This window comes from Colletotrichum graminicola (assembly GCF_000149035.1).
Source record: "Colletotrichum graminicola M1.001 genomic scaffold supercont1.77, whole genome shotgun sequence".
Lineage (NCBI taxonomy): Eukaryota > Fungi > Ascomycota > Sordariomycetes > Glomerellales > Glomerellaceae > Colletotrichum > Colletotrichum graminicola.
The window spans coordinates 22,645-47,269 of record NW_007361081.1 but is presented as its reverse complement, the minus strand read 5'-3'; the positions used below and the strand labels follow the sequence as shown (position 1 = coordinate 47,269).

The window sequence follows — 24,625 nt, the reverse complement described above, 5'->3', positions numbered from 1 at the left end:
CTTGCACTGGAAATGAAGTGATGGTGAAGCTAGCCACAACGGTATTGCTGGAGGTGGTCCAATAATATATACACTCAGAAATGCTTTGAGAACTCATGATATCAACAACAGATGTGACAGGTCTGTTACATGCTTTTGTGTTGATCAAGCATATAGGAAAAATGTTGCTCTGATACAGCACTTCCTTCTCTAAACAAAGCATTGCTCCAAGGGATTTTGTCAGTTTACCGTGCACTTCATGTTCGGATACGTAGGCATCAGACAATGAATCTTGCATCGACCATTGTTCGTTTGTATCCTTGGCCTGCTTCTCATGAACCACGCCCAGATGGCTGTACCATCGCCTCTACCTTTCCAGAAGCGACTATCTGCTTCGTTGCCTGGCCCAACAAAAGCCAAAAGTGAAATTTTTACACAAGTCTTCTTCATGATCCAGAAGCCGTCCTTCTCTTTATACGATGACACCCAGAAATATTTTGGCAGAAGGCGAATAGTCTGGAGTATGCCGGAGGACATATGGCGTTATTAACAAGGGTCTTCGTCTCTTGATCTGTACCTTCGGTTGCGTGCAGAGCTTTTTTGCAAGCGCCATGACGGCTTTGACATATCCACGCCAATTTTAGCCTGTATAATAAAGTCAATGTATGAAATTAGGGACACAGACCAGCCTTTTTTAATATTTTTGAGAGTGTGTGGGAAACAAGAAGACCTGTACTCGAAGCCACCGCAAAGCCAGCACAAGTTGAGCAACATTACAAGCCTGTCAGGAATCAAAACATAGCCGCAAATATAAAAATACTGTCATTGTAAGATAGAGCAACCAGCCACTTCCCTATCCAAAAGTAAAGACCTCATGATCAACCCCGTTCATTGCAGCCACCGCTAAGCTATAACGGCGTTGGCGGACAGGTCAGGCTGACTCAAATAGATCATGCCAAAAAGAGTATTGGCTCCTTCGGCAGGACGTTATAGTTTGGATTGTGCCTAGCACAGTCAAAATTAGTTGATCCTTTTGCCAAAGAGCCTGCGCTAGAGCTACACCTAGCGTTGCTGGTCTTTATCCATTCGAAACCAAGCTATGCCATGCACGATGAAACTGCTCACAATATCAGACGCTGATTCTGTTCTAACATGATAGAAAGCACGCCAAAGAACAGGACTCTGGTGGGTAAGGAAGCAAAGATGGAGAAAGCCTATTGAGATGACCGGGTGGATAGTAAAGGAACCGCTACCTAGTCGAACTTTTCGACATGTAATACGTCCTTACTCAATACAGCTGACATGCCGTAGACGCATCTGCAAATTACACTGCTGACAGCCAAGCCCCAACCCCCTGTTGGCGGAGACTTCACAAGCGAGATGGCGATCTGTAAAACCTCTGAATGGTCAGCCTTGTCAGGAAAACGCAGCATACAACACTGATAAGCTGTTTTGGGCTTCGTGGCGTGCATTAGCGATCTCACTACACGCTTTCATCCGCCATGAGTTTGCCCCTTTTTGACTTAGCCTACCAGCATAGCGCTCAGCTGCACCGAGTCGGGCCACATTTCGAGTCAGTCTTGCCGCTCGGGATAAGAAAAGAAGCTGCGGCTGTAGGTCAGCCTCTTCGATGCCAAGACCTGGTGCCTATCGATGTTCGTGTGGAGGACCTCGCCCTTAAGAATGCACTCGTATCCGGCCGAGATTCCGACCCTGGCTTGCTGCCTTGGTTTTTCGTTCCCCGAGTCCTTCCCATACTAATCTGCGACATTTTCTATAATTTCTGATTGAAGTTAAAGCCACGATTGAAGTTTTCGCCAATCGGCTGTCTTATTCGCCATGGGTTCCAACAACGTGGAGGAAATGGACCGCTGGGTTCCAGGGGAGGATGCCTCGGGCTCTAGAAACCTGACCTGGGATCAGCTTGACTTTAACCGGAACTGCTCTCACTGGGGACACTGGCTATCATCCATGCTTCAAACAGATTCCTGGAACCCCAAGGAAACCATCGGTATGAGCCTTCCATCAGCAATGTTATACTATGCCGGCGCCATGCCTGATGGCTATCAAACTACCTATGATGAGGTCGCCAAGTGGTTCGCCTACAACATGTATCACACTCCTTTCCCTGAAAACTCGACCAATCCCGAATACTATTTGTTCAGCGAGCGGTTCAACAACACTGTCTTGTTCGGCCCAAAGTCACACTGCCCGGCGGAGTACTGCAAGGCTGTTGGGTACACGGGGAACCAGGACCTATGTGGGATCGGAGTAGGTGTCTCGGAACGAGAAAGACTAAACCCCGTCCACTGACTTTTACTAGGTGGTCGTATCATACTACTTGGAAGGTGTGTTAGCGACAATGTATCTCATGGCCTTCACTGTCCACCAAATGCGACAACATCTACACAGTCATATCTACAAGAAACCCCGGCCCGTACACAAACAAGGATTCGGAACCAGAATATTCGATGCGTTCCGCGGATCCTTGGACATATTTCTGGGTGGTGCCATGCTGATCTCGGTGGCCATGCTGGGTGCATCCGTCTACGCCGGAGCAACCAATGTCAAAGAGAGAACTGGAGCGAACCCTGACCTCCCATCGCCGGACTCCATCTACGAGACCGCCCTATCTCTGATCGCTTCAAGTTACTCCCTCTTCCCGGTCATGCTGCTCTATGCGCTGGCCAAGCACGATGGCCATCGGAAGTGGCTGCACCGGTCGGTGCTCTTTCTTCTCTGGGGGCTCAGCGTCACCGTCGTCTACCTTGCCCCGAGAGGCGAGCTCGATTACGATTTACGGAAAAGTGGCCAGAGGAATTTCGATTGCGATCAGCGCGGCTCGCACTATTGGCCCGTTGTGAAGGCTACGCAGTTCCTGGTCATCGCCCTGCCACTTCTGTGGTTCATCATGACGATCTTCCTCACTACTGGGTTCAAGATTCCGGGCATGGTCGACAAGCCGTGGGTCAGAAGATGGAGATCCATGTGGCGCCTGATGGTTGCGTGGATCAACATGCTTATCATGTGGGGGATCTTGGCCTACTTCACATTCTTCCGGCAGAAAATCATTGATGCAGCCGATGGTATTGACCAGAACGACAAGTGGACCTTTGGCCAGGTCATTGCCTTGGCGGCATGGGCACCGATTCTCGCCGAGATTTTCTACATCCTCATTTGTAAGTTGAACGTGGCCATTGAAAAATCCCAGTTCTCGATTGCAGTCATTAATGGGTCTGTTAGTTGGCTTGGAGGACGGCTTGACGGGCCATATGCCTGCCGGCTATCACGCTACGCACGTCGCCCAGTCAGACCCTAACATTGGGGTTCCTCTCCTCGATCAAGGTTTCGATACGAAGCATGCTTCGACGATTTCATCAGTCACAGCATTGACCTCTCCAGTAACCCCGATGCCAGAAACCCCGATGCAAGCCCCGATGATGTGGCAGCAGGGCCCTGGATACCAGCCAATTCACATGCAGCAGCAGCAGCACCAACATGTACAGCATCACCAAACCTGGGATGGATACTATCACACTGGGTGGTAGGTGAGTAGATGAGAGCATGAAGATGTATATATTGTGTCATCCTCTCCTGATGACTGTGGTAACGTGTGTACTACAGAGTTGCAAGCCTGCCTGTTAATATTAATTGCTGACGGCCAACGCATCTGTTACAGGGCGGTGAACTATGGAGTGGTTTGGATTCTATGATAAAATAACATTAGACTTGAGAAATCATGGAAATTTTGTCAGTTAGCACCATAGCCAGTGATATAAGACAGAAAATGGGCCCAAGGTCGCGTCACTCTGTGAGCCGATGCTTAGCGGGTCTACAGTGTCCAATGGTTATTTACATAGCCCGCATCAAGTTGCAAGACCAACAAAATTGGCTTGTGTCTCGCAGAAATATATCAGTAGAATGCAGATGAATGGTGGTCGCTATATTGCATATAGCGTGTTTTTTTACGCAATGGCCCCTCACGCCATTTTCATGCCTTCATGAAATTACTTTCAACCTGTGACTTGACATGCGTAGAGAGCTTGTCAGCACCCGTTCGCCTTTCCGAGACATCAATAAAGCCTCCACCATTGGCATTCTGATACATTCTAATGTGCATTTTTAGATGCCGGAAGGATAATCCCATGCGTGATTGACTTTGATGCAACCACGCATTGGGAACAACTGCAACATGTCCCCCTGTGGCTGGACGATTACTAGGCGCCTGAGGGCGCTGATCTGGCGTGGATTCGTCATGTGACAAACGAGGACGAGAAGGGACTCCGCAGACGGTTAGGCACCTGGTGCATGTGGTGAGGATGAACCGAAACCGAGTCGATCATTGCGGAGCTCGTGGGTCTAGCTGGCAGCTTCGTTTGCAAGATAATCGGGTGGACGAGCTCCAGAGGCCGGACTCGTTCTCGGACGATTGCTTCACGAATGCAAGCCCTGCTGGATACGAACCACCGAATGTTGCATGTATGGTGTCGTTGCTGCTTACTGCGGTAATAGCATTCCACAGCCACACTCCACCAGCTGCTCTCTTCCCGAAAAAAAAAACATCGGATAGTATTGACCTTTCAAGCCTTCTTCAGTGACTGTGCGGGGAAAAGATCAGGGAGGCGCAGGGTCCTAGGTATAACCTTGGGCTGCACCCATCGCGACGCTACTGGTAGCCCACTATGTACGGCTACAGTAGACAGCAAGGGGCTGATTGTGTGGGCTTTCCTTGGCTCCGGAGGACCCCCTCCCCCCAATAATGTCTGTTTGGCTTGTTCAGAAGCTTTCAGAAACACATCAGGAGAAGCTACGTGGCAAGGGTCCGAGGGTGCCCAGACATGGACGCGTCTGTCTGTACACTAAGAGCCTTGCCGATATCCGGGCAGTGCCTGCGGGGTGGGCCGTGAACCTTGACGCGGTGGCCCCGATTGGACCGAAAACAGGATACGCGTGGACGTTCTGGGTCGAGGCTTTCGTGAGCCTCTCTCCACCATGGCGGCGGTGTGAATATTGGGTAGCTATCACAGGCTTCGTAAACCCACAGCTAGAGGCTCAAATAAGTTTATATAACCTTCGCTTCCCCGCATATTGCGAGATGAAATCTCCGGCATATAATCCAAGACTTCACCGACGAGAAACACCCGGTTCGACCTCATTACACACATCCTAACTTCATCAATATGTTCAATCGCGGTAACTGGCAGGGTGGTTTTGGGCGAGGTGGATGCCACCAAGGAAGAGGAGGTTTTCAGCAGGGCGGAAACCCACAAGATGGTCCTCACAGTGGTGAGGCCGACTCATACTATTCTCAAGGAGGTCCTGAGCAGCAGGGATACGGCCAACCTCCCCAACACCAGCAGAATTTCTCGCCACCTGGCTACCAGAACCAGTACCAAGACAATTACAACCAGGGCTATCGAAATGATGGCCCGCCTGGCTCTGGCGGCCCGGGAGGTGAGGATGGCGAGCGTGGTCTTGCCGGTGCATTGGCTGGTGGTGCCGCTGGTGCTTTCGGAGGCCACAAGGTCGGCGGCAACATCGGCCACAGCAAGTCGAGCACCTTGCTCGGTGCCGTCGCCGGCGCTTTCGCCGGCCACAAGCTTCAAGATGGCGTGTCTGATTGGAAGCACAAGCGGGACGATGAGAAGCACGATGAGCACAAGAACGACCACCACGAGTCCCATGAGCACCACCACCACCACGCCAGCCACAGTGATGACAAACCCCGCAGCGGCAACTTTGCTGGTGGTTTCACAGGCTCATCCCGAGACATCCGCCTGGACACCCACGGAGACTACAACCTCCACGCTTCCTGCAGACGTCGGGACGGCGAATGGCAGAGCAGCACCATCAGCCTGAACCGAATTCTCGAGAATGACCAGGGGAGCTTCCGCTGGTGTAGCGGGGGTGGCAACAACAGTGACTCGTCCTATACTGTCCAGCAGGGCGACACCCTCCGCAACATCGCTGCGAGATACAACGTTGGGTTCGACGAGATCGCCAGGCACAACAACATTCCCAACCCCGACCAGATCTGGCCTGGCCAGGTTCTCCAGATCCCAGGCCGTGGCGGAAGTGCGTCCGGTAACTTTGGGGCCTCCGCACGGGATGTGCGCCTGGTGCAGGGTGGCCAGATCCTCGAGGCTGAGCTGTCTCGGAACGGACAGTGGGTCCGCAGCTCCATCAACTTGGATGAGAGAATAGGAAACGACAACGGAACTCTGCACCTTGTTTAAAAGGAAATGCAGTGGCATGGAGTAAAAAAGCGAATCTAGATTGGAAACTTAGGGAGAACTTAGGGAGGCTTGAGTTGTGAATAAGGTTGTCATTTGACAAATGTTTCTTGTGAAACAGTCATCTTTCACTGTGATGCAATTAGCAACGTGTCACGTAGTAGATGAATCAAGGTGAAGCAATGAATGACAACTTCCTCAGGATACCTCTCCCCTCGTAAGATGGCACTGGCACACGTGTGATGTCGTGAGGAACCATCAGCATGCTAGATTTGTTGGTTTTCCCGCAGTTCCTTCTTCAGTGGTGATATTGAAAGTTGGTACAGTCTTATTCGTTGTGGCTAGAAGGTCGACAATGCAGACAATGCATCCAATGCTACTTCCATTTGGTCTCCTTCAGCTGGAAAGGGATTGAAATCATATGAGCGGCATTTCCCAAAGAGCTCGTCTGATCCTGAGTTGAGGACATGGAATGTTTTGCTTCGCGTTGGGATCGCATATTGTTTACATGTACGTGCCTCTTCGAGGAAGGTGGCAAATTGAAAAGGAGAGAAATGACAGATTTTGTGTCAAATGATATTGGAAGCACTAGAGAAAGAAACTGACTAGGATGTGCATCTTCGAGGCCTTTATCTCGCTCTGGCATGGCCCCGGCTACCTTCCATATTTTGAAGGTCCTCAACAACAATGGAGCACAGCGATACGTCTTTCTCCCATTCTGGGACTTATTCTACGGGGGCCAAGTTGGGCAGAGCGAACCGTCAAAAATAATTACAACTAGCACAGTTAATCTCAACATCCTCCACGCCATCGACCAACACCGGTCTATCTTTGGCAACGCAAACAAAGAAGATACCAAAGCCACAACAATACATCGATCCTCTTAAGCCAAGCTGAATCTTAAGCTAAAATCTTGGAAATAATGACTTGAGGCTGGCACTTTTAGCCAACCCTGTGAGCTTCAACTGGAGAGACATGTCGCATTCGTGAACGACCCTAAGGGAATAACCCTAATAGGTCTCTAGGGGGCGAGCCGATGTGGAAGGGTATTTATTTCTAATGTCGTGAAGCATTATCGTTACTAGCTTGAGGTTTTCTGTGCTATACAAAGATCTCTTGAGCCTCATGACTGGCATCAAGAGGAACCCAAAATCCTCAACATAAAACCCCAATCCAGTTGATTAGCGCTTGAATGAAGATATCTTAGATCAATTGATGATACCGTCGTCCAGCATCTTGTTGAAGTTATTTTCATTGGGCCACATCTTCTCAGGTCCCGGCATCGTCACCGAAGTAATAGCAGGCTTTTTCCAGCTGTCATACTGGATCCACGGGCTGTCCATGGTGTAACCACCAGGAAGCTTCATAACCGAGTCCGGAGCAGGCCCGGTGTAGTCACTCGTAACGTTGAGGTGGGCGCACTAAATCATTTTATGGCTGGTTAGTATCCGTCTTCCTCGTTGCATTGACGGGTCATTTCCCGCCTTATGGGTCTTGGGGAGCGATTTACCTGCAAAAAGAACTGTTTGGCCTTGTTAGGAGGGTGGGTGGCAATGTGCTCAATACGCATCAGGTACTGGCCCTGAGTAATTTCGGCGGGAAGCTCGAACGTGAACTTGTTTTTGCCAAATGAGTTCCAGCCCTTATCGGTGCCATCCCAGCCATCCTTGTAGCCGAGCTGGTACACCTTAAACCAATCACCTTTTTAACGGTTAATTTTCACGAAAACAGATAATTAAAGAGCTGTATTTAACACTTACCAGAACCGTCATAGTCGCTGACGTCACCCGGAGCCTTAGACATGTGGATCTATCCAGAGGGAATAAGTCAGCGACGGAGAACGTTGCAGTTTAGAGCTCAAATGATTAAAGATATAACATACCGTAAGGGGTCCTGGGTGCTGAAGCTTCTGATGGATATTGGTAGTGAAGCCAACAATGTCCTGACCGGCTATGACGTTGGCTGCCTTGGTGCTCTTGGCGTAGTTTTCGGAGCCTTTGTTGCAGCGAATGTCGTTGCTCTGCAGGAACTTGCCGTCGTCCCACGAAGGCTGGAATCCATTGTCATGCTGACGAACGAAATCCCTGTTACTGATCTCTTTTCCGTTAAGCATGAGCTGAGGGAACAGATAGTGGCCCATCGACAGAGCGGGAAGCGCAAGGCAAACAAAGTTTGTGTTCTTCATGGTGAATTGAATCGAAAGTCTTGCCTGTTGAGGGGGAGCAAGAGATGGTGTCTTTGCAGAAGGTTGTCAAACTGACTTGCAGTGGTGGAAGAAATGAAAGAAAGAGAGAGCAAGCTCTGGAACAGTAAGTCAAAACAACTGTATGGTGAAAAGAATGTAGCGATGATGTGATGATGGTGTGGAATGAAAGTCAGGCTATACCGGTCTTTTGTTACCCTTATATACGACGAAAGATAGTAGCACGTAATACGCCGCCAAGATATTTCGTGGAGTCGCACAGGTGACAAACCCAGTGACAGTACGGATAGAGCATGATGAGTTCTGGTGTATTATTAGAAGCTTAACTACTCCTTGATATAGCCTAACCCTAAGTTTCTTACCGCAATCAGCAGATACCAATCTGTTTCTTCTCAAGTTGACACAAAATCATGAGTATATCGTTCTTCGCATTGCAATTAGGAGCGATTTATCTCTCAGATAAACAGAGTCTCCGTCTCCATGGGCCTAGTCCGACGTGGTCGGGTTTGCCTTAGATGAGAATGTGGGTCGATGCTGCTGGGGGTTGGGGGTTGGGGGTTTTGTAAAACGTACGCCAAGACTTGATGGGGGTACTTGAACTATTACAAGGTGCAAACGTGACCAAACCCCAGTAATAAGTCATCCCCATGTGCGCAGCGAGAGCTATTATGTGTGTAACTATTCACAATGCATCGTTTTCCTCGGGCAGCGGTAGTGGGTCCCGCAGCTGCCAAAGTTTGATGTATACAAGCATCCAAGCCTACGTATTCTATGAGTAACATTACAACGTTGAAACTAAGTGGCCATAGACTTGTCTGCAATACCAGCATCTAGATAATCTGATAACTACAGCGGGCCCGTTCTCGCTACGTGAACTGCATGTGACTCATTGATACAATCATTCAAGTCTTTGGGGTGTAGGAAATTTCTATACCAATGAAATCTGATATCACTTTAACTGAGGACTAATCCAAGTTTTGTCGCAATGCGGTAATAAGTATTGAGTGGGTAGGAGTGCCAAATACTATTGCAGTAAGGATAGACTGAGTTATGCGAGCCGTGTTTTTGAATTGGGATTCAAGGCCATCCGTCTGACCTTACTCTGATCAGGATGAACAAGGACCCCGTGAGGGATTTAGGTGGTGGCACTCTTCATCATTACATGAGCCATTTGGCTTCGCAGCTTTGTCAATTGTAATCAAGCATCAGTGCTCAACACTTGGCGACTCTGGGGGTGCATCCTTCAATCTATGAGGTTGCGATGAATGATATCTTGGGGGTCTATTCCAAGTTAGTTCACAGCGTGCCAGCCTAGTTATTGGAGTTCTATCGATCGATTCTTCAATCGCAAAGCATTGCTCAGGTGTTCATATGACGTCCCATGACGTGACCCGACCATTGTAGCGGCTTACTTCGCTTACCAAGTCCCCTCAGAAACACCAGGTAGAGGTGCAAGTAAGCATTGCGAAGTTTCGGCAAACAGAGGGACGTCGGCGTCATTCAAGAACAGACGTCGGCCAAGGTACAAAGCTCCGTCGTTGCAGTTGGCACTACCATAAACGGCAACAGATTGCCGGCTTCCAAGGTTTGGCGGTCCCAATTGGGCACACGACCACGCAACTCGGGTGACCTTCTTCAGACGTCTTTGTGGCCTGGGTGTGGCGACAAATTGGGAAACTCTATACATAGGGTTGGTGTGGCTCGGCGTAGGCGAAAGTGATGCAACTGCTGCTGCGGAGTGCATTGTGGCTCAGCATTGGCAAGCCACATACGGGTTCATCGGGATAGCCCCCCCCGGGGGGGGGGGGGGGGGGGTGGTCCCTTTTCGCCGTAGACACATGGTGCATGTGCCGGCTGGTCGGTTGGCGACTTGGGCGTACTTGGGCGCGGTTGAGAGTGACGTTGGTCAAGATGCTGTAGTGGGGGCCATTGCGCGGCCCCTCATGACATGAGCCAAGTTGGTTACCCGTCTTAGTGCCGACCCGAGTAGTTGGCGTCTTAGCGCTCTGTAGACGGGACGGGAATGACGCACGAAGACTCCAAAGCATCATGCTGGGCTGACAAGTCTTGCACCAGCTGAATCTATAAAGATGGAATGTTTCTGCCCTAAAAGAAAGTATCTTCCTACTACAAAATCACAGTCGATACGAACAAACACAAGTAATTCTTGAGAAAACCAGCTGTTGCTTGGACTACAATTTATCGACCACTACCAACCTACACAACATACAACACCACAGTTAATTTCCCGTCATATCAAATCATTATACCCTTTCAACTTGACACAAGTCACACACGCATTGCAACTACGAAAAATCACATCAACCTCTAAACCATCACCATGTGCTTTGGCGGATCTAGACGCAAGACCTACGGCGGCGGCGGCGGCGGCATGATGGGCGGGCCCCGCCCCGCGGTTGTTCAGACCCACCACCACCACCACGGAGGTGGTATGGGCGGCGGTATGGGCGGCGGCGGAATGATGGGCGGTGGCAGAACCGGTCCCCGGTCTGGTTTCGGCGGCGGCTTCGGCAGACGCGGCATGGGCGGTGGCGGCATGATGGGAGGACGCAGACGCTGCTGAATGGCGCTTCCGTCAGTGATTTACGATTAATTGTTACGCGATGAACTGCATGGGCGGGGTTTTGTATGATAACGCACGGCGAGCGAGGGAAATCACGGATTGTTTAGGAGTCCTGCATTCGCTGTATGGATAGAAGCGCCTGACATAGCATCTAATCACAATCGATGATGTTGACACAGCTCTGAGCAGTCGGTGTTTTCGGGTAGCACGAGCAGTTGGGCGTTGAGCTTTTTGACGTCTAGGCCGACTCGGACGATATGCACGAGATGCTAAGGTACTTACTTCACTGACCACAAGTCCGAGAAGCCAAGGGCGTCTCGAAGTATCAACGTCGTGCAAAATAACTCCCATGCGTTTGCCATTAGAGAAACCCGGGTATTTCTTTCTTTCTATATTCAGCGCGCCGTCAACTATGAAGGGGTACTTGTGGGTTCGTTTACGCATGAAGCTGCGTTCATCCCCGACGGCCTCTACTCACCAGACAGGGTTCTAGACAGTAGCCATACATCATAACCAGGTGAACATATACGGTACAGAATATCAATTGTTCCACAGGCTGTATCTATAGTGATGTATCCGATTTCCTGTCCCTTTTTGTCTCTAGATCTAGGCGCTTCTCTGAGTCTTTTGAAAAACCTGTGAATGCAGATTGATGCCAGCCTAGTCTGAATGACTAGATATAAACATAAAAAGTCTAGAATGAAGGAAATGGTCAGAGAGAAGGAGCTGTAAATAACGGGAGTAATATGTACGGTACAGTATATCTAGCACCAACTATGTTGAACGGGCAATACCTGACCCCCAAAGGCCACTCACTATACGGATATATACATTATGATGGGGCACTGTCCAGAACCCCCCGCCCGCGTAGGTACCGTATCCTCTCGCGAGGTCCGGGCAAAGCTATAAAGCAGGCTAGCCAGAGATGGCTGGCAGATGCCCTATGACAGTTAGCGGGTTTCTCTCAGAGCTAAGCCTAATATAGAAAGCGGTCAGCCTATCCTCCTCCTACCTACGGATATCTACCTTATTTATAATGCCTGACTGTTTTTGCTGCTCTTTACCCCTTAACTATCTGCTTACGTACATGACTGTTCCCTGCTTTTGCCACTTATAGACCCCTGTTTCTGCCAGCACACTATACCTCTTGCCGTTAGTCTGGCTTGCTGGCTTTGTCCGGACCTCGAGAGAGGATACGGTAGGCACCTATGGAGAAAAGATGGTACCTGGAAAACTGACATTGTAGTGGAGAGACGCTTGAGATAAGCGAGTGGTTGCACAGCTCTGAGGCCTGTGCACTCCATTGTATGTTGGCAGTTGATTGGTTCATCAAAATAACACCTCCCACCTCCACACCTCAGCCACCGTCCATGTGGGCGGCTCCATCGTAGTGTGTGACGTCAAACGCGGCCCGTCATCGACCCTCAACTTCTCACATTCAAACTTTATCTTACCTACTCACCTACCGGGCCCTTTCAAAGGTCCAGGCCAGCATGAAAAGCGTCAAAGGGGACCCGGAGTCCCTGGTGCAAGGTCTTCAAAGCATTCGCATCGGCCAGGAAGCACCCGACAATGAAACGACTGGAGAAGACCATGGAGTCGTCCCGGTCGAGAATCCAAAAGGGCCCGAAGCGACGCCGGTTGGTTACGATACCATTATGACGGTCATCAACAGCGATGGGACTACTTCCTACTACACCAACACCGGCGAGCTCATCACAGATGAACCACCGAGGCCCAGCGAAGCCATCAAAGCAGCGGTCACCGACAGCGACCGCGTAACTTCCCAGGGATCCCTCAACGTCCGGTCAAAGAAGGCCGAGAGGATGAAGCGCAAGCTCCAGAAGAAGACCGCCAAGACGCCACGCCGCCAGCCGACTCATCTTCTCCATCTCCCCAATGAGATCCTAGTTGCCATCCTCATGCACATGCTTCCCAGCGATATCCACAAGGTCGGCCAGACTTGCCATACACTCCGCCATCTCGTCAAACACAACGAGGCGCTCCTGTCACGCCACATCGTCTCTACGAGATATCCTGTCCTCGGAAGATGCTTCCGGCTACCCGTAAGCCTCAATGAAATCGACCCCAAGCTCCATGCCGTCCTGCAGTACGACACCAGAATCGAGATGCTCGGCATCCACCGACGGTATCGCCACATCCCTCAACCCGACCCCTTCAAGGCCTGCACCTGTTTGACATGTGTTCTGCGATGGCAGGCCCTCTTCACCATTGTTGACTTCAACCACTGGCAGCCGGATCTGGCTGCTGGTAACCCTATTCCCGTCATTCCAAGAGGGGAAGAGCCCGAGTGGAACGAGAAGCTCAAGGAGAAGACGGCTTGCACTGTGCTTAGGGCCCTTGACTCCCCACTGGTCTACGCCTGCCTCCTTGAGATGCATCTAAGGAACACGTGCGCGTCTATCAAGCGCCAGACTGACAACAAAGGCAATCAGCGCCGCCACTTCATCATGCTCAAAGAGGAGGCTGAGTCTGGTACCGACCATTTCCTGGAGCGCGAGGGCCCCACCACCGCCGACATGCCTTTCCAGCGCGACGGCTACGACCTGCTCGAGGCCTACCTGCCCGGCCGGACGTGGCTCAAGAACGAGAAGAGGTGGGCGTATATGCCTGCAGATATCCACGACAGAGACCTGGCATGGGCTGCGACGAGGTGGAGCCCTGTCACCGACGATATTGCCACATCCCTCCGCCCCACCCCCTCAAGGCCTACACCTGTATGATCTATTTCGGCGATGGCAAGCCCTCTTCGCCATTGTTGACTTCAACCACTGGCAGCCGGATACTATCCGTAATCCCATCCCCATCATTCCGAGAGGGAGGGAGCCAGAGCGAAACGAGAAGATCAAGGAGAAGACGGCTCGCATCATTCTCGAGGCCCCGAAAGACGACGCTGTCTGGGAGACCGTCAGGGATGAACACTGCTTCATGCGTAAACGAATCCGCAAGTACCGCAGCGTGGTTGGCGGTGTGCTGTTATACTTGAGACACATGTCTGGTCATAAACGCTATGAGGATATCTGGCTCAGACTGGGAAGAAGACGAGGCTATCGTTGCAAAATAGGAAGGTCGTCCGCCACAGAAGCTCGAAATCGATTGCATAGAATTCATTTCCGGGATCCTTTATGTAATGCTAATGCCTGATGCTTTCTGTGTGAGCTTGATATGGCCTGCTACTCATTCGGTAAGATCGAGCTGGGGAGGAACTACGAGGACGTAGGGAAGCTTCACACGCCAGCAGTCGACGACCTCACAATGGAAACGCAAAGAACTGATGGCATTGAGATGTTTGACTTGACAAATCCCGTCTTTCTCTGTGTCTTTGATTCCTTGAAAATTTGCCATTACTAGGCTCTGGAGGAATAAGCACCTGTAAGATGATGGTAATGATTCTGAAAGCTGCTCTTCATCCAACGTTCAAAAACATATAAACAAACCCCTTGGTATCTTGACTCCTGTTGCCCGAATTCAAAGACCGTCTTTCAATGTATTTCCATGCCCATATCCACTTCTGCGAACCCTGTATCCCCATTACGCTGTTCCAAAAACACCCTCACATCTTTCTTCTCTAATCTGTAGTCGGTGGTTGGATGCGTCGGTATTTTCGAGCGCTTCAGATGGAGCACGGGTCGGTGCCGTAGCGAAAGACCCAGACGGGAGATTGAGCGCCTCCAGGAGGGTAGACGGTCTTGATGGCCTGGCGGCATGACTCTGCCTGCGAGCGCCAACTTCCGAAGCGGATCTCGATGTGTCCCATTTCCTTGTTGAGAGCATGGATGATGATGTCGTCGATTTCGTATTCGAAATGGTTGCGGAACCACTGCAGAAGCGTACGGGGATTGACGAACGAAGGGTCGCCCATGATGACAACAGCCCTGGAGCGGTTGCCGCCAACATCCTCCTCGGCCTTCTTGGTGCGGTTCAAACAAACATGCGCAACATGGCCCCCAACGATCAGACGACGTCGAGGGTTGCTGCAGTGAGCGTAGAACTTCTGAGCCGCCGCCAGTTCGAAAAAGACAAGCTTCGCCGCCGCCGTGATGTGGTCGCCGATGGGAGGGCTGATGACACAGGCCCAGACCCGTCCCATGCCGTGGATCTGGCCGAGAAGCTGGCTGTGCGTGACATTAGGCGGAAGGTTCGTGATCCAGAAAGCGACGTTCTGGCTGTCAGGAATAGGCGCTGACTGGTTACGCGGGATCGTAGCGTCACCCGCGTAATTAGGCGAGATTCCAAGCTGCGCCTTCAGCTCCCGCTGGCTATCGAGGTCCGGGTGATGGAATGGTCGAGTCACCGCGTTCATCGGGCGGAATATGCCAGCAGGAGTGAAGGAGACGGGGCCCTGGCCCGCAACCGCACTTGCCATGTTAGCAGCATCACCAGCCGGCTGCGCCGAGCCAAAGCTAGCGACGGCAGCAGACGGTTGAGCCCGAACTGGCGCTTGACGAATGGTGCTGTTGCGGGGGATCAAGCCGTTGCCTTGGAACGTGCCAAAGGCCAGATTAAAGCTCGGCGCCGGGACGGGCTGTTGTTGATGGGTGGCAAGTTGGCTCGCGGCACCAGCGCTATTGAAACACATGTTGAAGATGGGGTGAGGAGCGCAGGTGAGGCCACGCCTGCCATTGGCTTGATTAGAGGCAGGCGCGCGACGGTCGAAGTTTTTGACAGGAGCAATGCCTTGAAAAGGTCCAGGGGCGATTGGCTCTCTGATAGGACGTTGAACCTGACCGTCGTGGGTTCCGCCTCGAAGGTGGGGAGCAACCCAGCCATTCTTCGAGCCGGATGGCTTCGAAATGCCGATGGCAGAGTCGGGCTTGGTTTCGATTCTGGCTTCGATGTGGTGGTTCGAAGTATGGTTGGGAGAGAATCGAGTGGTAGACGAGCCAGAAGATGAAGAGCTATAAATACCCTGGGGTGCTTTACGCTTGTTCTTGCCCTCTTTGACAATGGCCGTGGCGGCAGTACTGCTTTCAGTCTGTTTGGTTAAGCCGAGAGAAGCTTCAGCAATTCTACTAGCCGGGGAGTCACGGCTGCCCGTACCAGGGTTGCCGGCTTTGTGGGTGACGCTTGTGCCGTGCAACCAGGAATCACTTGATTGGGAGCTAAGGGCCGATGACCGAGCATTGAGAGCAGAGGAATAATCGCTAACGCCCTCAGCAAACTGAATGTTGGTGGTATCAACAGTTAGCTGTGAGAACTGCTGTACTGGCACATCCATACGACCTTCTGCGCTAAGAGGTGGTTGAGCACCAGGCAGGTTATTGTAGTCATTGGTCTGGGCATCCTGGTCCATGATATGGTCACAAGATGTCTTGTGGTTGTGACTTACAGCCGGAACTTGGGTGTGTCTGACATCAGGAGTAGATAGCAGAAGGTTATGTTCAGAGTTGGGGCTGCCAACGGCGGATTTGGTGTTTGCAGAGCGAAGATCATAGTCGTTGAGTAGCACACCGTTGTCACGGTCGCCGGAGGCCATGGCGTTGCGGTTGGAGAGCTGCTGTGCATGGACACTGTTGACAGGAGAAGAAGGTCGATCAAGAGGAGCACCACCCTGAGGAGAAGCAGAAGTGCATCGAGTGCCAGCCATTGCGAGTATTGCTGATGTGATGAAAGAGGTATGTGAATGGTGCCGGCTGGTTCCTGCCATTGCAAGCATGTTAGAACTTGCACAATTTTTGTGGCTTTCAGACTGACAGACTTAATTGTGGGGAAAGAACTGACTGGAAGACTTGAAAGGCTGGGTTCAATGGAGAGATCTTGTGATTGGCGTGAGGTATGAGATGAAAGATCTGCTAGACGAGAGTCAACTCTGGTCCAATTAATGCTGATATTGGAAGGTGCAGGAGGCAAAGAATGGACCAAAAAGACGATAGGGACTTGTTTGGATAGAGTGGGGGAAAAGAAGAAGTTGGATTATCAGAGGGATTGAGGGCGTTTTATGCCAGATGGAGGAGGTGGTAGAAGGGATTGAAGTAGCAGGGGCTTTGTGGGCAGAACGAGCCAGGCAGGCAGGTTCAGAGGTTGGAAGTCCAGGCAGATTAAGGGTAGTGAGCAGGTTCAGGCTCACCTCAGATGTAGGATTGCGCTTGACGTGATGGTTTGTGACGAAGAGTTGGAGGAATCCTCTCTTGCGCAGCTGGGTTGGGAAGAGCTTGGAAGACAGTTGCCTGGGTGTGGTGGTTAGTTGGAATAGTTGCTGTAGGGTCAAAGGATCTCATACCCAAGATTGGATGAAAGCATGGAATAAAGAGGTGAGATATGTGAGGCTAGAGGAAAAGATGAGATTGGTTAAGGCGGTGGGTTGAGAAAAGGCAAGTGAGGCCGAGGCAACAGAAGTGAATAGGTAGGTAGAACACAAGTCCTGGTGGAGCCGCTTCAAGGAAGGAGGCAAAGGCAGAAGGGGCAGGTGCTGCAAGATTGATTGGTTGCGGAAGGAGTGGGTGAAGGAATGGGCTGGACTCGGTACTCACTCAGGTCAGAGACAGCTTTGATACTTTTGATACTCCTCCCTCTTTGTCTTTGCCTGGGAAACTGGTTGCCTGGGTCTTGTAAGAAGTAAGCGGCGCCAAATTCGATATGAGGCAGAAGCAACGCGGGGAAGCAGAAGTGAGATCAGTGTGTTGTTGTGCGAGGTGAAGGAAAGCTTGATGTTGGAATTCAGGTGAGAGAAGTGACTAGCCTTGAGGTGAAGTTAGGACAGGATAGGCGCTCTGGCAGGTAAACCTCTACCGCCAGCATGGATGCATGAAAGGGCGAAAGTGAAGTCGCTTTGGTCACTCAGCTAGTAGAAAGAAGAATTGAGGGTATGAAGAGGAAGGTGCACTGCCTAGCTGATATGACCCTCTTCTTACTGACTCGATGGACCTACGGATAAACTAGATCAACTCACTGATAACACAGATGCTCGTCGTAGCATGATTGGGTCCACCTGCTCAAGTTTCAACTTGTTAAAACTTTGTATATGGAAGTAGAAAGCACTTATTAATGTCAAGATTATTGAAGCGTGGAATAGGGAGTGAGACGTGTTAAGTCTTCTGACACTCAGTTTTTCGGAAAGGAGAGGGATGCGATTGAATTGATATGCCCAGACACGATCCCAATAAAACAAATAGCTTGGTATTCTAGCCGCAGAAAGCGTATCGACGTGGAACCTTGAACTTTGTATATACAACACCAGAGGTTATCGGCTGCGGAAATTTTGCATGCCAGAACTTCTTCACACGAAAGAGACCAGACTCCTGGATCCCAGTGCAGCTTCCATAAAACGCACACACAGCTGTAGTTGAACTATTGACCGTATCGTCCATGACTCCATCTGTTGGTCTGGTCATCAAGAATAACACGTTACGAGCTGTACCCTATACCAAAAGGGTCCTTTCTAGGTGTGATATGGGAGTTCATCTTCTAAGTTCGTACATGGGCCAATATACAGAATGCTCGTTGCCAGATCTCGGCTTCTTTACCTACAGTGATATCCTACAGATCCACCATACAGTAAGCCCTCGGCAAAGGATATCTATATCTCGCATTTCGTATGGACTCTATTGCGGTGTAGCTTAATGAGAAACTTTAATTAATCGAAGACGGTAGTTGGAAGTACATTTTACCAAGACCTCGGCTCAAAGCAGGAAGAACAACAACATTGAAAAGCTGTGTTTCAATATTGCTAGAGAGATCATAGTAGCATCGCTTTTTGACTGAAAGTCTATGGGCATTAACTGCTTGATATGACAATACTGGTAAACAAGACGGTTGATTGACCGTTTCTAACTACCCAGATCAAATCTATAAAAGCTGACAAGAGCGAGAGGTGTCAGTTTCAGCTTCATTTTTCAATAGAAACAAAACCCAAATTGCCACAGAAAGCATCACGCCATGAACCGGCATTTCAGTCATCCTCATCCAGAAAACAAAGGGGGGAGGTATGCATCAGTAGGGTTCTATTCAAAACGCAAATTGAGAGATTACAGTTGCTGCTTTAATCATACAGTTTTGCAGAATACCAAAATAAGTCTTTATATATGGCAGAAAAGAGACTTTTCATTGACCTCTCAAGACGGTCAAACTGGAACGTCTCGCATGCATTATTGACGCTGCCATGCGTTGTATCAACCAACCAACCAACCAAAGTTGACATAACCTTGCCTGCCTCTGGACGCATGAACAAAGAATCAATCAAATATACTTAGATGCCATCCGCGTATTCCCTTGTTTCACTGGAACCTCTTTTCTCACAAATATGTAATGGTATTAGATGAGCTCAGATGATCCGACCTCGATTCATCTCACAACGGCCCGGGAAGTTGTGCTCAGGCGCTTAGTGGGGAAAATAATATATAAATCATGAAATAATTCGAACACAAACTCCCACGTCTATTTTGAAGTTCCATATTCTCAAGAATGTTTTGTGGCTTTCAGGGTTGGTCTATTGACTCGCTGCCCTCTCACCTCCTTGCCTCCGACTCTCTGGGTGGTTCTGATCTCAGGGTAAAAAGAGAAGGTAAGGGGAAAGTGGGAAGATGAGAAAGAAAAAAAAAAAAGAAGGAGACGAAGAAAAGGAAAGAAAAGAAAGAAAATTTTGATGTGACTAATTTGCAATCATTTTCCTTAGCTGTGACGTTCTTTAACAGAATCAGAGACCTGGCTCAACCCGGGTTTCGGCCGTATGACAGAAATGCGGCCACCCCTCCCCATTGGACCCTGGTCGGCCCCTTACGTCCCCCCACCCGCGGATCTTGTCCTCATCAATTATATACCAAATAACCCGCACATAGGCCTTGCTTTCTGGTTTCGAGTGATGTTTACGGTCACCGAATGAGACATCGTTTTCCCTTTTTGCCAGGAATTTGATAAATGTGTCAAAATACGAGTGGAAATGTCGCCGAAAACTAGGCATCATTCCATACAGGCTCACCCTCTACCCGATCAAGTCAATCAGGTCGAGTTTGAAAAGCCCGGATCTCAGATCAGAATGCTAGCCCGTCTCCTAGCAGCTGCAAGGGTCCAGTGCTCGACGGGTAATCGGCTCCCTTGTCCCGAAGTTATCTCCTCGCTCTGGCAAATGCTGTTCGGACGATCCGATCATCTGTCTCATCTAGGACCGCTACCGTGGAATGGGGCAACACCCGCATAGCTCGAATGAGATTCCCAGATTCCCGATCTCTGTGCCACGAATGATGAGTATGCAATCGGGGGTGCATGTCCTACCTGGTAACTACGTGGACATGCGGGGGCCACTACTAGGAAAAAAGCAATTTTTTGAAATCCTTTCTAACAGAAAGGGAAAAGATGAGAAACAAAAAATCAAGTTCACAGCCGTCTACTAGTCAACAACTTGTCATTTGTGAATCCCTCCACACCATAATCGCCAGTGTACAACACTACGCAGCCATGGCATGCTTCTTTCTTAAGTCGCCATTCGAGAAGCATTCACAGACTCTGACATGATTCCAAGCCTCGTCAGGGGGCTCTTGGAGGCCAGAACGTTCTCGAATTCTTCCTTTTCGCGTGTTCAAACCGGCCGATTTCCTTGCATCCCCTGTTACACATTCCCCCCAGATGTCCAAGAGCTCGCTGCTTTTTTCCTATCATTCTACGTGCCGGCTTGTGGGCCATCCAGCCGCAGCGACTCGGAAGGGGACCCGACCACACCTCGCGACCTCCGACAACAGGGGCTCCAGATCTGAGAAAACAAAACCTACCCAAGACGGCAGCACTTTGACTCGTACAAGCTGTCGACCATGTATCTGTCATGCGCGCAGCCGTGGGCGCCTAACTGTTGCGTGAAACCTTGCATCATTGTCTGGGTTGCGCAGGTAGGCAAGTCCTGGCTTCTTATTGCTTATTGGAAGGATATCGACACTCGGATCTCCTGAGTATTTGCTTTTTCTCATCCGGAAGCTATTAGAATCTCCCCTGCGGGGTCGGACATGCCTCTGGGAATGCTCCGGCTAATATTGTCATGCAACTCTTCTGGGATACCGGGCTTCGCTTATGTAGGTTCTTTTCTCAACTCTCAACAAGGGGGGGAAACATTTGCCTGACCCATCCACCGGAATTACCGGTCGGCGCCGCCAGATGACGCCTAGCTGCATTAGATCAGCTCCCTCTCTTCTTCACTCACACGAGGGGAGGGGGCTGTTCTCCGAGTCACTGCAAGGCCGCCTGAAGGGTCAATGTCTCGACCTAGTGCGTTGATGCGAAGCTGATCTTTCCTCATCTCGAAGGCTCAGTCAAACCCTTGTCAGCTGTGTTTACTCGCTACCTCCCTACATTCAATCCATGAGTGGGAACATCTCAGACAATGAGGCGTCATCATTGCTTGTTGTTTTTTCCTCCTGGAAAAAATTTGCATCTCACAGAAAGTGCAACTACGCGAACGCTGTTCGCTTTCTGAAGCGCCAAGTCATTTACTCGCGGCGACGAAGGCTCGACTCGGCAAGATGAACCCTAGGGGGTTCAGTCGGTTCACCTGAACGAATATGTCGTCAGGAGCACCGTGCGTACCCGGGTGAAAACAACGACATGAGCGATGGCGGTAGGAATCTCGGCGTATGTGGAGCTGAACTCACACTCCGTTTCCGGCAATGGTAAAACCCAGCATCAAACCTTTCCTTTTTTGCACGCTGAGGAAACCAAACCCCATTCCTCTACATGACATTCTACTGTGCATGGATGCAGTTTCGAGGGTAACATTCGCCGCAGCGGAAAACTGACCGGAAGTCTCTCCCCGGAGGACCGACATGGGGCCAAGGGGAAGGCGGAAAGCCACAACCCGCCGGGGCAGGCTCGTAACCTTCGATTTTCCCCACTAGTCTGTCTTCAATGTCCATGTTCTATATGTCTTGAACCTACGAGACCCGTGTGAATGGCTTCCGGGTTCCCATCCGGCCCAGTCTAGGCCAGGGCAACCCTAGTTGACGACGTCAAAGAAGAAAAAGCATCTAACATCTATCCTCGAGGCATCTCCACCATGCAACTTCACCTGATGCAGTACACAGTAAGGCACCGGGATCATCAGCGGTCAATACGGTCCAGAGCTTGGCTTCGATATTGACTGAGCAAACACTGCTAGGGTTTACATCCACCACGAAGAGTATAAAAGGCAAAGTGGTCGCACCGTAAAGAATCTAGTTCTTAATTTCCTTTCCAGAGCAACATCCCACAAGTCCTTACACCACTCAGTCACAACCTCCTTCTTCTTTTCCCAGAACTACGTGACAAGATGGGGCGCAACTCATTCGACAGGGCTATAGACCTCAACGTCCCTATATCAGAAGAGAAGGACGTTGAGGTCGTCTTCACACACAACATTGGCTTCAACGAGCTGGACTCTGAGAAGGGCTTTCAGACATCAGACCCGGTGTCATCAAACTCCGACAACAGCGACTATGGTTCCAGTAGCGTGAGCAGTGGTCCTGAAAAGCCCGTCATGTCCAAAGCCCGCAGCATTGCCCTCGTCACAACAGTCAGCGGTGCAAGCTTCATGAATGTAAGTGCATCACACCTAACGAAGCCTTCCGAACTACCTCTGACGCTGTTCTCCAGACACTCTCGGTCCAAGCCGTAGTCATCATCCTCCCTACCATCGGGCGTGATATCGGCATCCCAGAATCACGTCTTCAATGGATTGTATCAGCCTACTCCCTCGCCTTCGGCTGCTTTCTTCTGCTCTGGGGTCGCATAGCCGATATCTACGACAAGCGCATGATTTTCATCGCCGGCACCGCTTGGCTAGCCATCATGACCCTTGCTAACCCCTTCATTCCCAACGAGATTGCCTTCAACGTGTTCCGCGGACTGCAAGGTCTCGGCGCCGCTGCAAACGTCCCAACGGCCATCGGCATCTTGGGCACAACATTCCCTCCTGGAAAGACAAAGACATACGCTTTTGTCGCCTATGGAGCAGGTGTCCCTCTTGGAAGCGTCTTCGGCACTCTCCTCTCGGGCTTCATCGCGCAGTATGCCAACTGGAAGTGTGTGTTTGGTGTCATGGCCTTCCTTGCCGCCCTTGTTGCTATTGCCGGCTTCTTCTTCATTCCGCCAGCAGTACCGACACCCAAGGAGAAGAGTGCCAGCGTCAGTGCCAAGAAGTCTGTCGACTGGATAGGAGGAGGCCTCATTACTATAGGCCTCCTCGCGCTGATGCTTGCACTCACTGAAGGCAACGTGGTCGGCTGGACGACCCCGTGGATCACCATTCTCATTGTGGTCTCCTTCATCATCATTTCCCTATTCTGGTTTTGGCAACGCTATCTCGAATTCCAGACTGACCGCCTTCCGCTCATGAAGACTTCCATTTTCCATAGCGGCAAGTTCTGCGCCGCCCTCGCAATCATGGGCCTTTTCTTTGCCTCTTTCAACAATTTCCTCATCTTTGCAACCTACTTCTACCAGGACTACCAAGCCAAATCCATCCTTACAACAACACTATATTTCCTCCCCACCGGCATTGGTGGCATCTTAGTCGCCTGGGCCGCTGCGTTGTTGATCTCCCGCGTGCCAACATATATCCTCCTCGTCTGCGGCCAAGTCTCAGTCTCCATTGCATGTCTGCTTTTTGCGACGCCGATCCCCACAGACACATCTTACTTTGCCTACGGTCTGCCCGCCATGGTCCTATCGGTTATCGGTGCGGATATGGCATGGCCCACCCTGATATTGTTTGTCTCCAAGGCCCTGCCTCAGGAAGACCAAGCCCTTGGGGGCGCCCTCGTCAACTCTGTGGGGCAAGTCGGTCGATCTATCGGACTTGCCATCTCCACGGCTGTCCAAACGGCGATCATGGCTAAAGCCAGAGGTGTATCGGTCGAGAAAGCAGGCCCGGTGGAGGAGTGGGATCAGCCCTCATTAGACGGTCTCCGAGCAGCTAACTGGATGAACTTTGCCCTCGGCATCACTTCCCTTATCATAGTTGTATTATTCTTCCGCAGCTCAGAGATTGTGGGAAGGGAGGATCCTGTGCCGAATAAGGATTCAGCTGATGATGGCGCTGTCACGACCACTATCGAACTAGATCTCGAGAAGAACGAGAAGTGCGAGAAGTGCTAGATTTCCTATGTCTGAATACAAAAGTTTTGATTTTGTGGTTTAATCAGCTGATATTTCCCTGTTGTCTCATCTCATCCCATCTCATTCGACTTGATCGGCGCCAAGCAAGATGTTCCAGACGGCGGCCACCTAATGACACAGCTGATTGTGGCGGGAGTGATCTCAATTCCTCGGGGATTAATTGCCTCATTCCAAGCACAGGCAATAATAGAGTAATGAGCACCCACATCATTTACGCCGAATTCCTACACCTCGAGTCGGCACACATCGGCCTACTTTTGGCTGCCCCTTGTGATTAACACCCCCTCGTGATCCTCTCATTCATGCGGTCTCCTTGACCCTTTCTAGGTCAGTTGTTAGTCTGCAGCACACAATCCCTGCTCCTTGGCTCTGCCGCGTAATGCAAATGTTTGCTTCCAGTCCTCTAGCTCGAGGGAGAAAACCGCAGTCTCAATCACAAATTGAATGGGACCAACCTACCGCGCCCACCTATTTCCACTAGTGATCATCTTGCATAGAGGCAAACAATGATAGTGCGTAGACATGACACCCCTC

The 24,625-nt window shown here is 50.6% G+C and overlaps 7 protein-coding genes across 7 annotated transcripts; 5 read left to right on the top strand and 2 right to left on the bottom strand.

Annotated features, from left to right (window-relative positions):
* Positions 1-1,818: 1,818 nt before the first annotated feature.
* GLRG_11182 (uncharacterized protein) lies at positions 1,819-3,372 on the top strand (the record flags this gene model as incomplete). Its single annotated transcript, XM_008101867.1, has 4 exons — positions 1,819-2,250; positions 2,303-3,158; positions 3,223-3,305; positions 3,361-3,372. The coding sequence occupies 4 exons, from the start codon at positions 1,819-1,821 to the stop codon at positions 3,370-3,372; spliced, it is 1,383 nt and encodes a 460-aa protein (XP_008100058.1).
* Positions 3,373-5,159: 1,787 nt separating this feature from the next.
* On the top strand, positions 5,160-6,215 carry GLRG_11181 (CVNH domain-containing protein; the record flags this gene model as incomplete). The annotated part of the gene is made up of 1 exon (XM_008101866.1): positions 5,160-6,215. The coding sequence occupies one exon, from the start codon at positions 5,160-5,162 to the stop codon at positions 6,213-6,215; it is 1,056 nt and encodes a 351-aa protein (XP_008100057.1).
* A 1,205-nt stretch (positions 6,216-7,420) lies between these two features.
* Positions 7,421-8,397, bottom strand: GLRG_11180 (fungal cellulose binding domain-containing protein; the record flags this gene model as incomplete). The annotated part of the gene is made up of 4 exons (XM_008101865.1): positions 7,421-7,633; positions 7,723-7,913; positions 7,973-8,021; positions 8,095-8,397. 4 exons carry the CDS (start codon positions 8,395-8,397, stop codon positions 7,421-7,423), a joined length of 756 nt encoding a protein of 251 aa, XP_008100056.1.
* Positions 8,398-10,756: 2,359 nt separating this feature from the next.
* On the top strand, positions 10,757-10,999 carry GLRG_11179 (uncharacterized protein; the record flags this gene model as incomplete). Its single annotated transcript, XM_008101864.1, has 1 exon — positions 10,757-10,999. The coding sequence occupies one exon, from the start codon at positions 10,757-10,759 to the stop codon at positions 10,997-10,999; it is 243 nt and encodes an 80-aa protein (XP_008100055.1).
* Positions 11,000-12,492: 1,493 nt separating this feature from the next.
* GLRG_11178 (F-box domain-containing protein) lies at positions 12,493-13,743 on the top strand (the record flags this gene model as incomplete). The annotated part of the gene is made up of 1 exon (XM_008101863.1): positions 12,493-13,743. One exon carries the CDS (start codon positions 12,493-12,495, stop codon positions 13,741-13,743), a length of 1,251 nt encoding a protein of 416 aa, XP_008100054.1.
* An 890-nt stretch (positions 13,744-14,633) lies between these two features.
* GLRG_11177 (uncharacterized protein) lies at positions 14,634-16,607 on the bottom strand (the record flags this gene model as incomplete). The annotated part of the gene is made up of 1 exon (XM_008101862.1): positions 14,634-16,607. One exon carries the CDS (start codon positions 16,605-16,607, stop codon positions 14,634-14,636), a length of 1,974 nt encoding a protein of 657 aa, XP_008100053.1.
* A 5,637-nt stretch (positions 16,608-22,244) lies between these two features.
* GLRG_11176 (major facilitator superfamily transporter) lies at positions 22,245-24,070 on the top strand (the record flags this gene model as incomplete). Its single annotated transcript, XM_008101861.1, has 2 exons — positions 22,245-22,511; positions 22,568-24,070. The coding sequence occupies 2 exons, from the start codon at positions 22,245-22,247 to the stop codon at positions 24,068-24,070; spliced, it is 1,770 nt and encodes a 589-aa protein (XP_008100052.1).
* Positions 24,071-24,625: the final 555 nt, after the last annotated feature.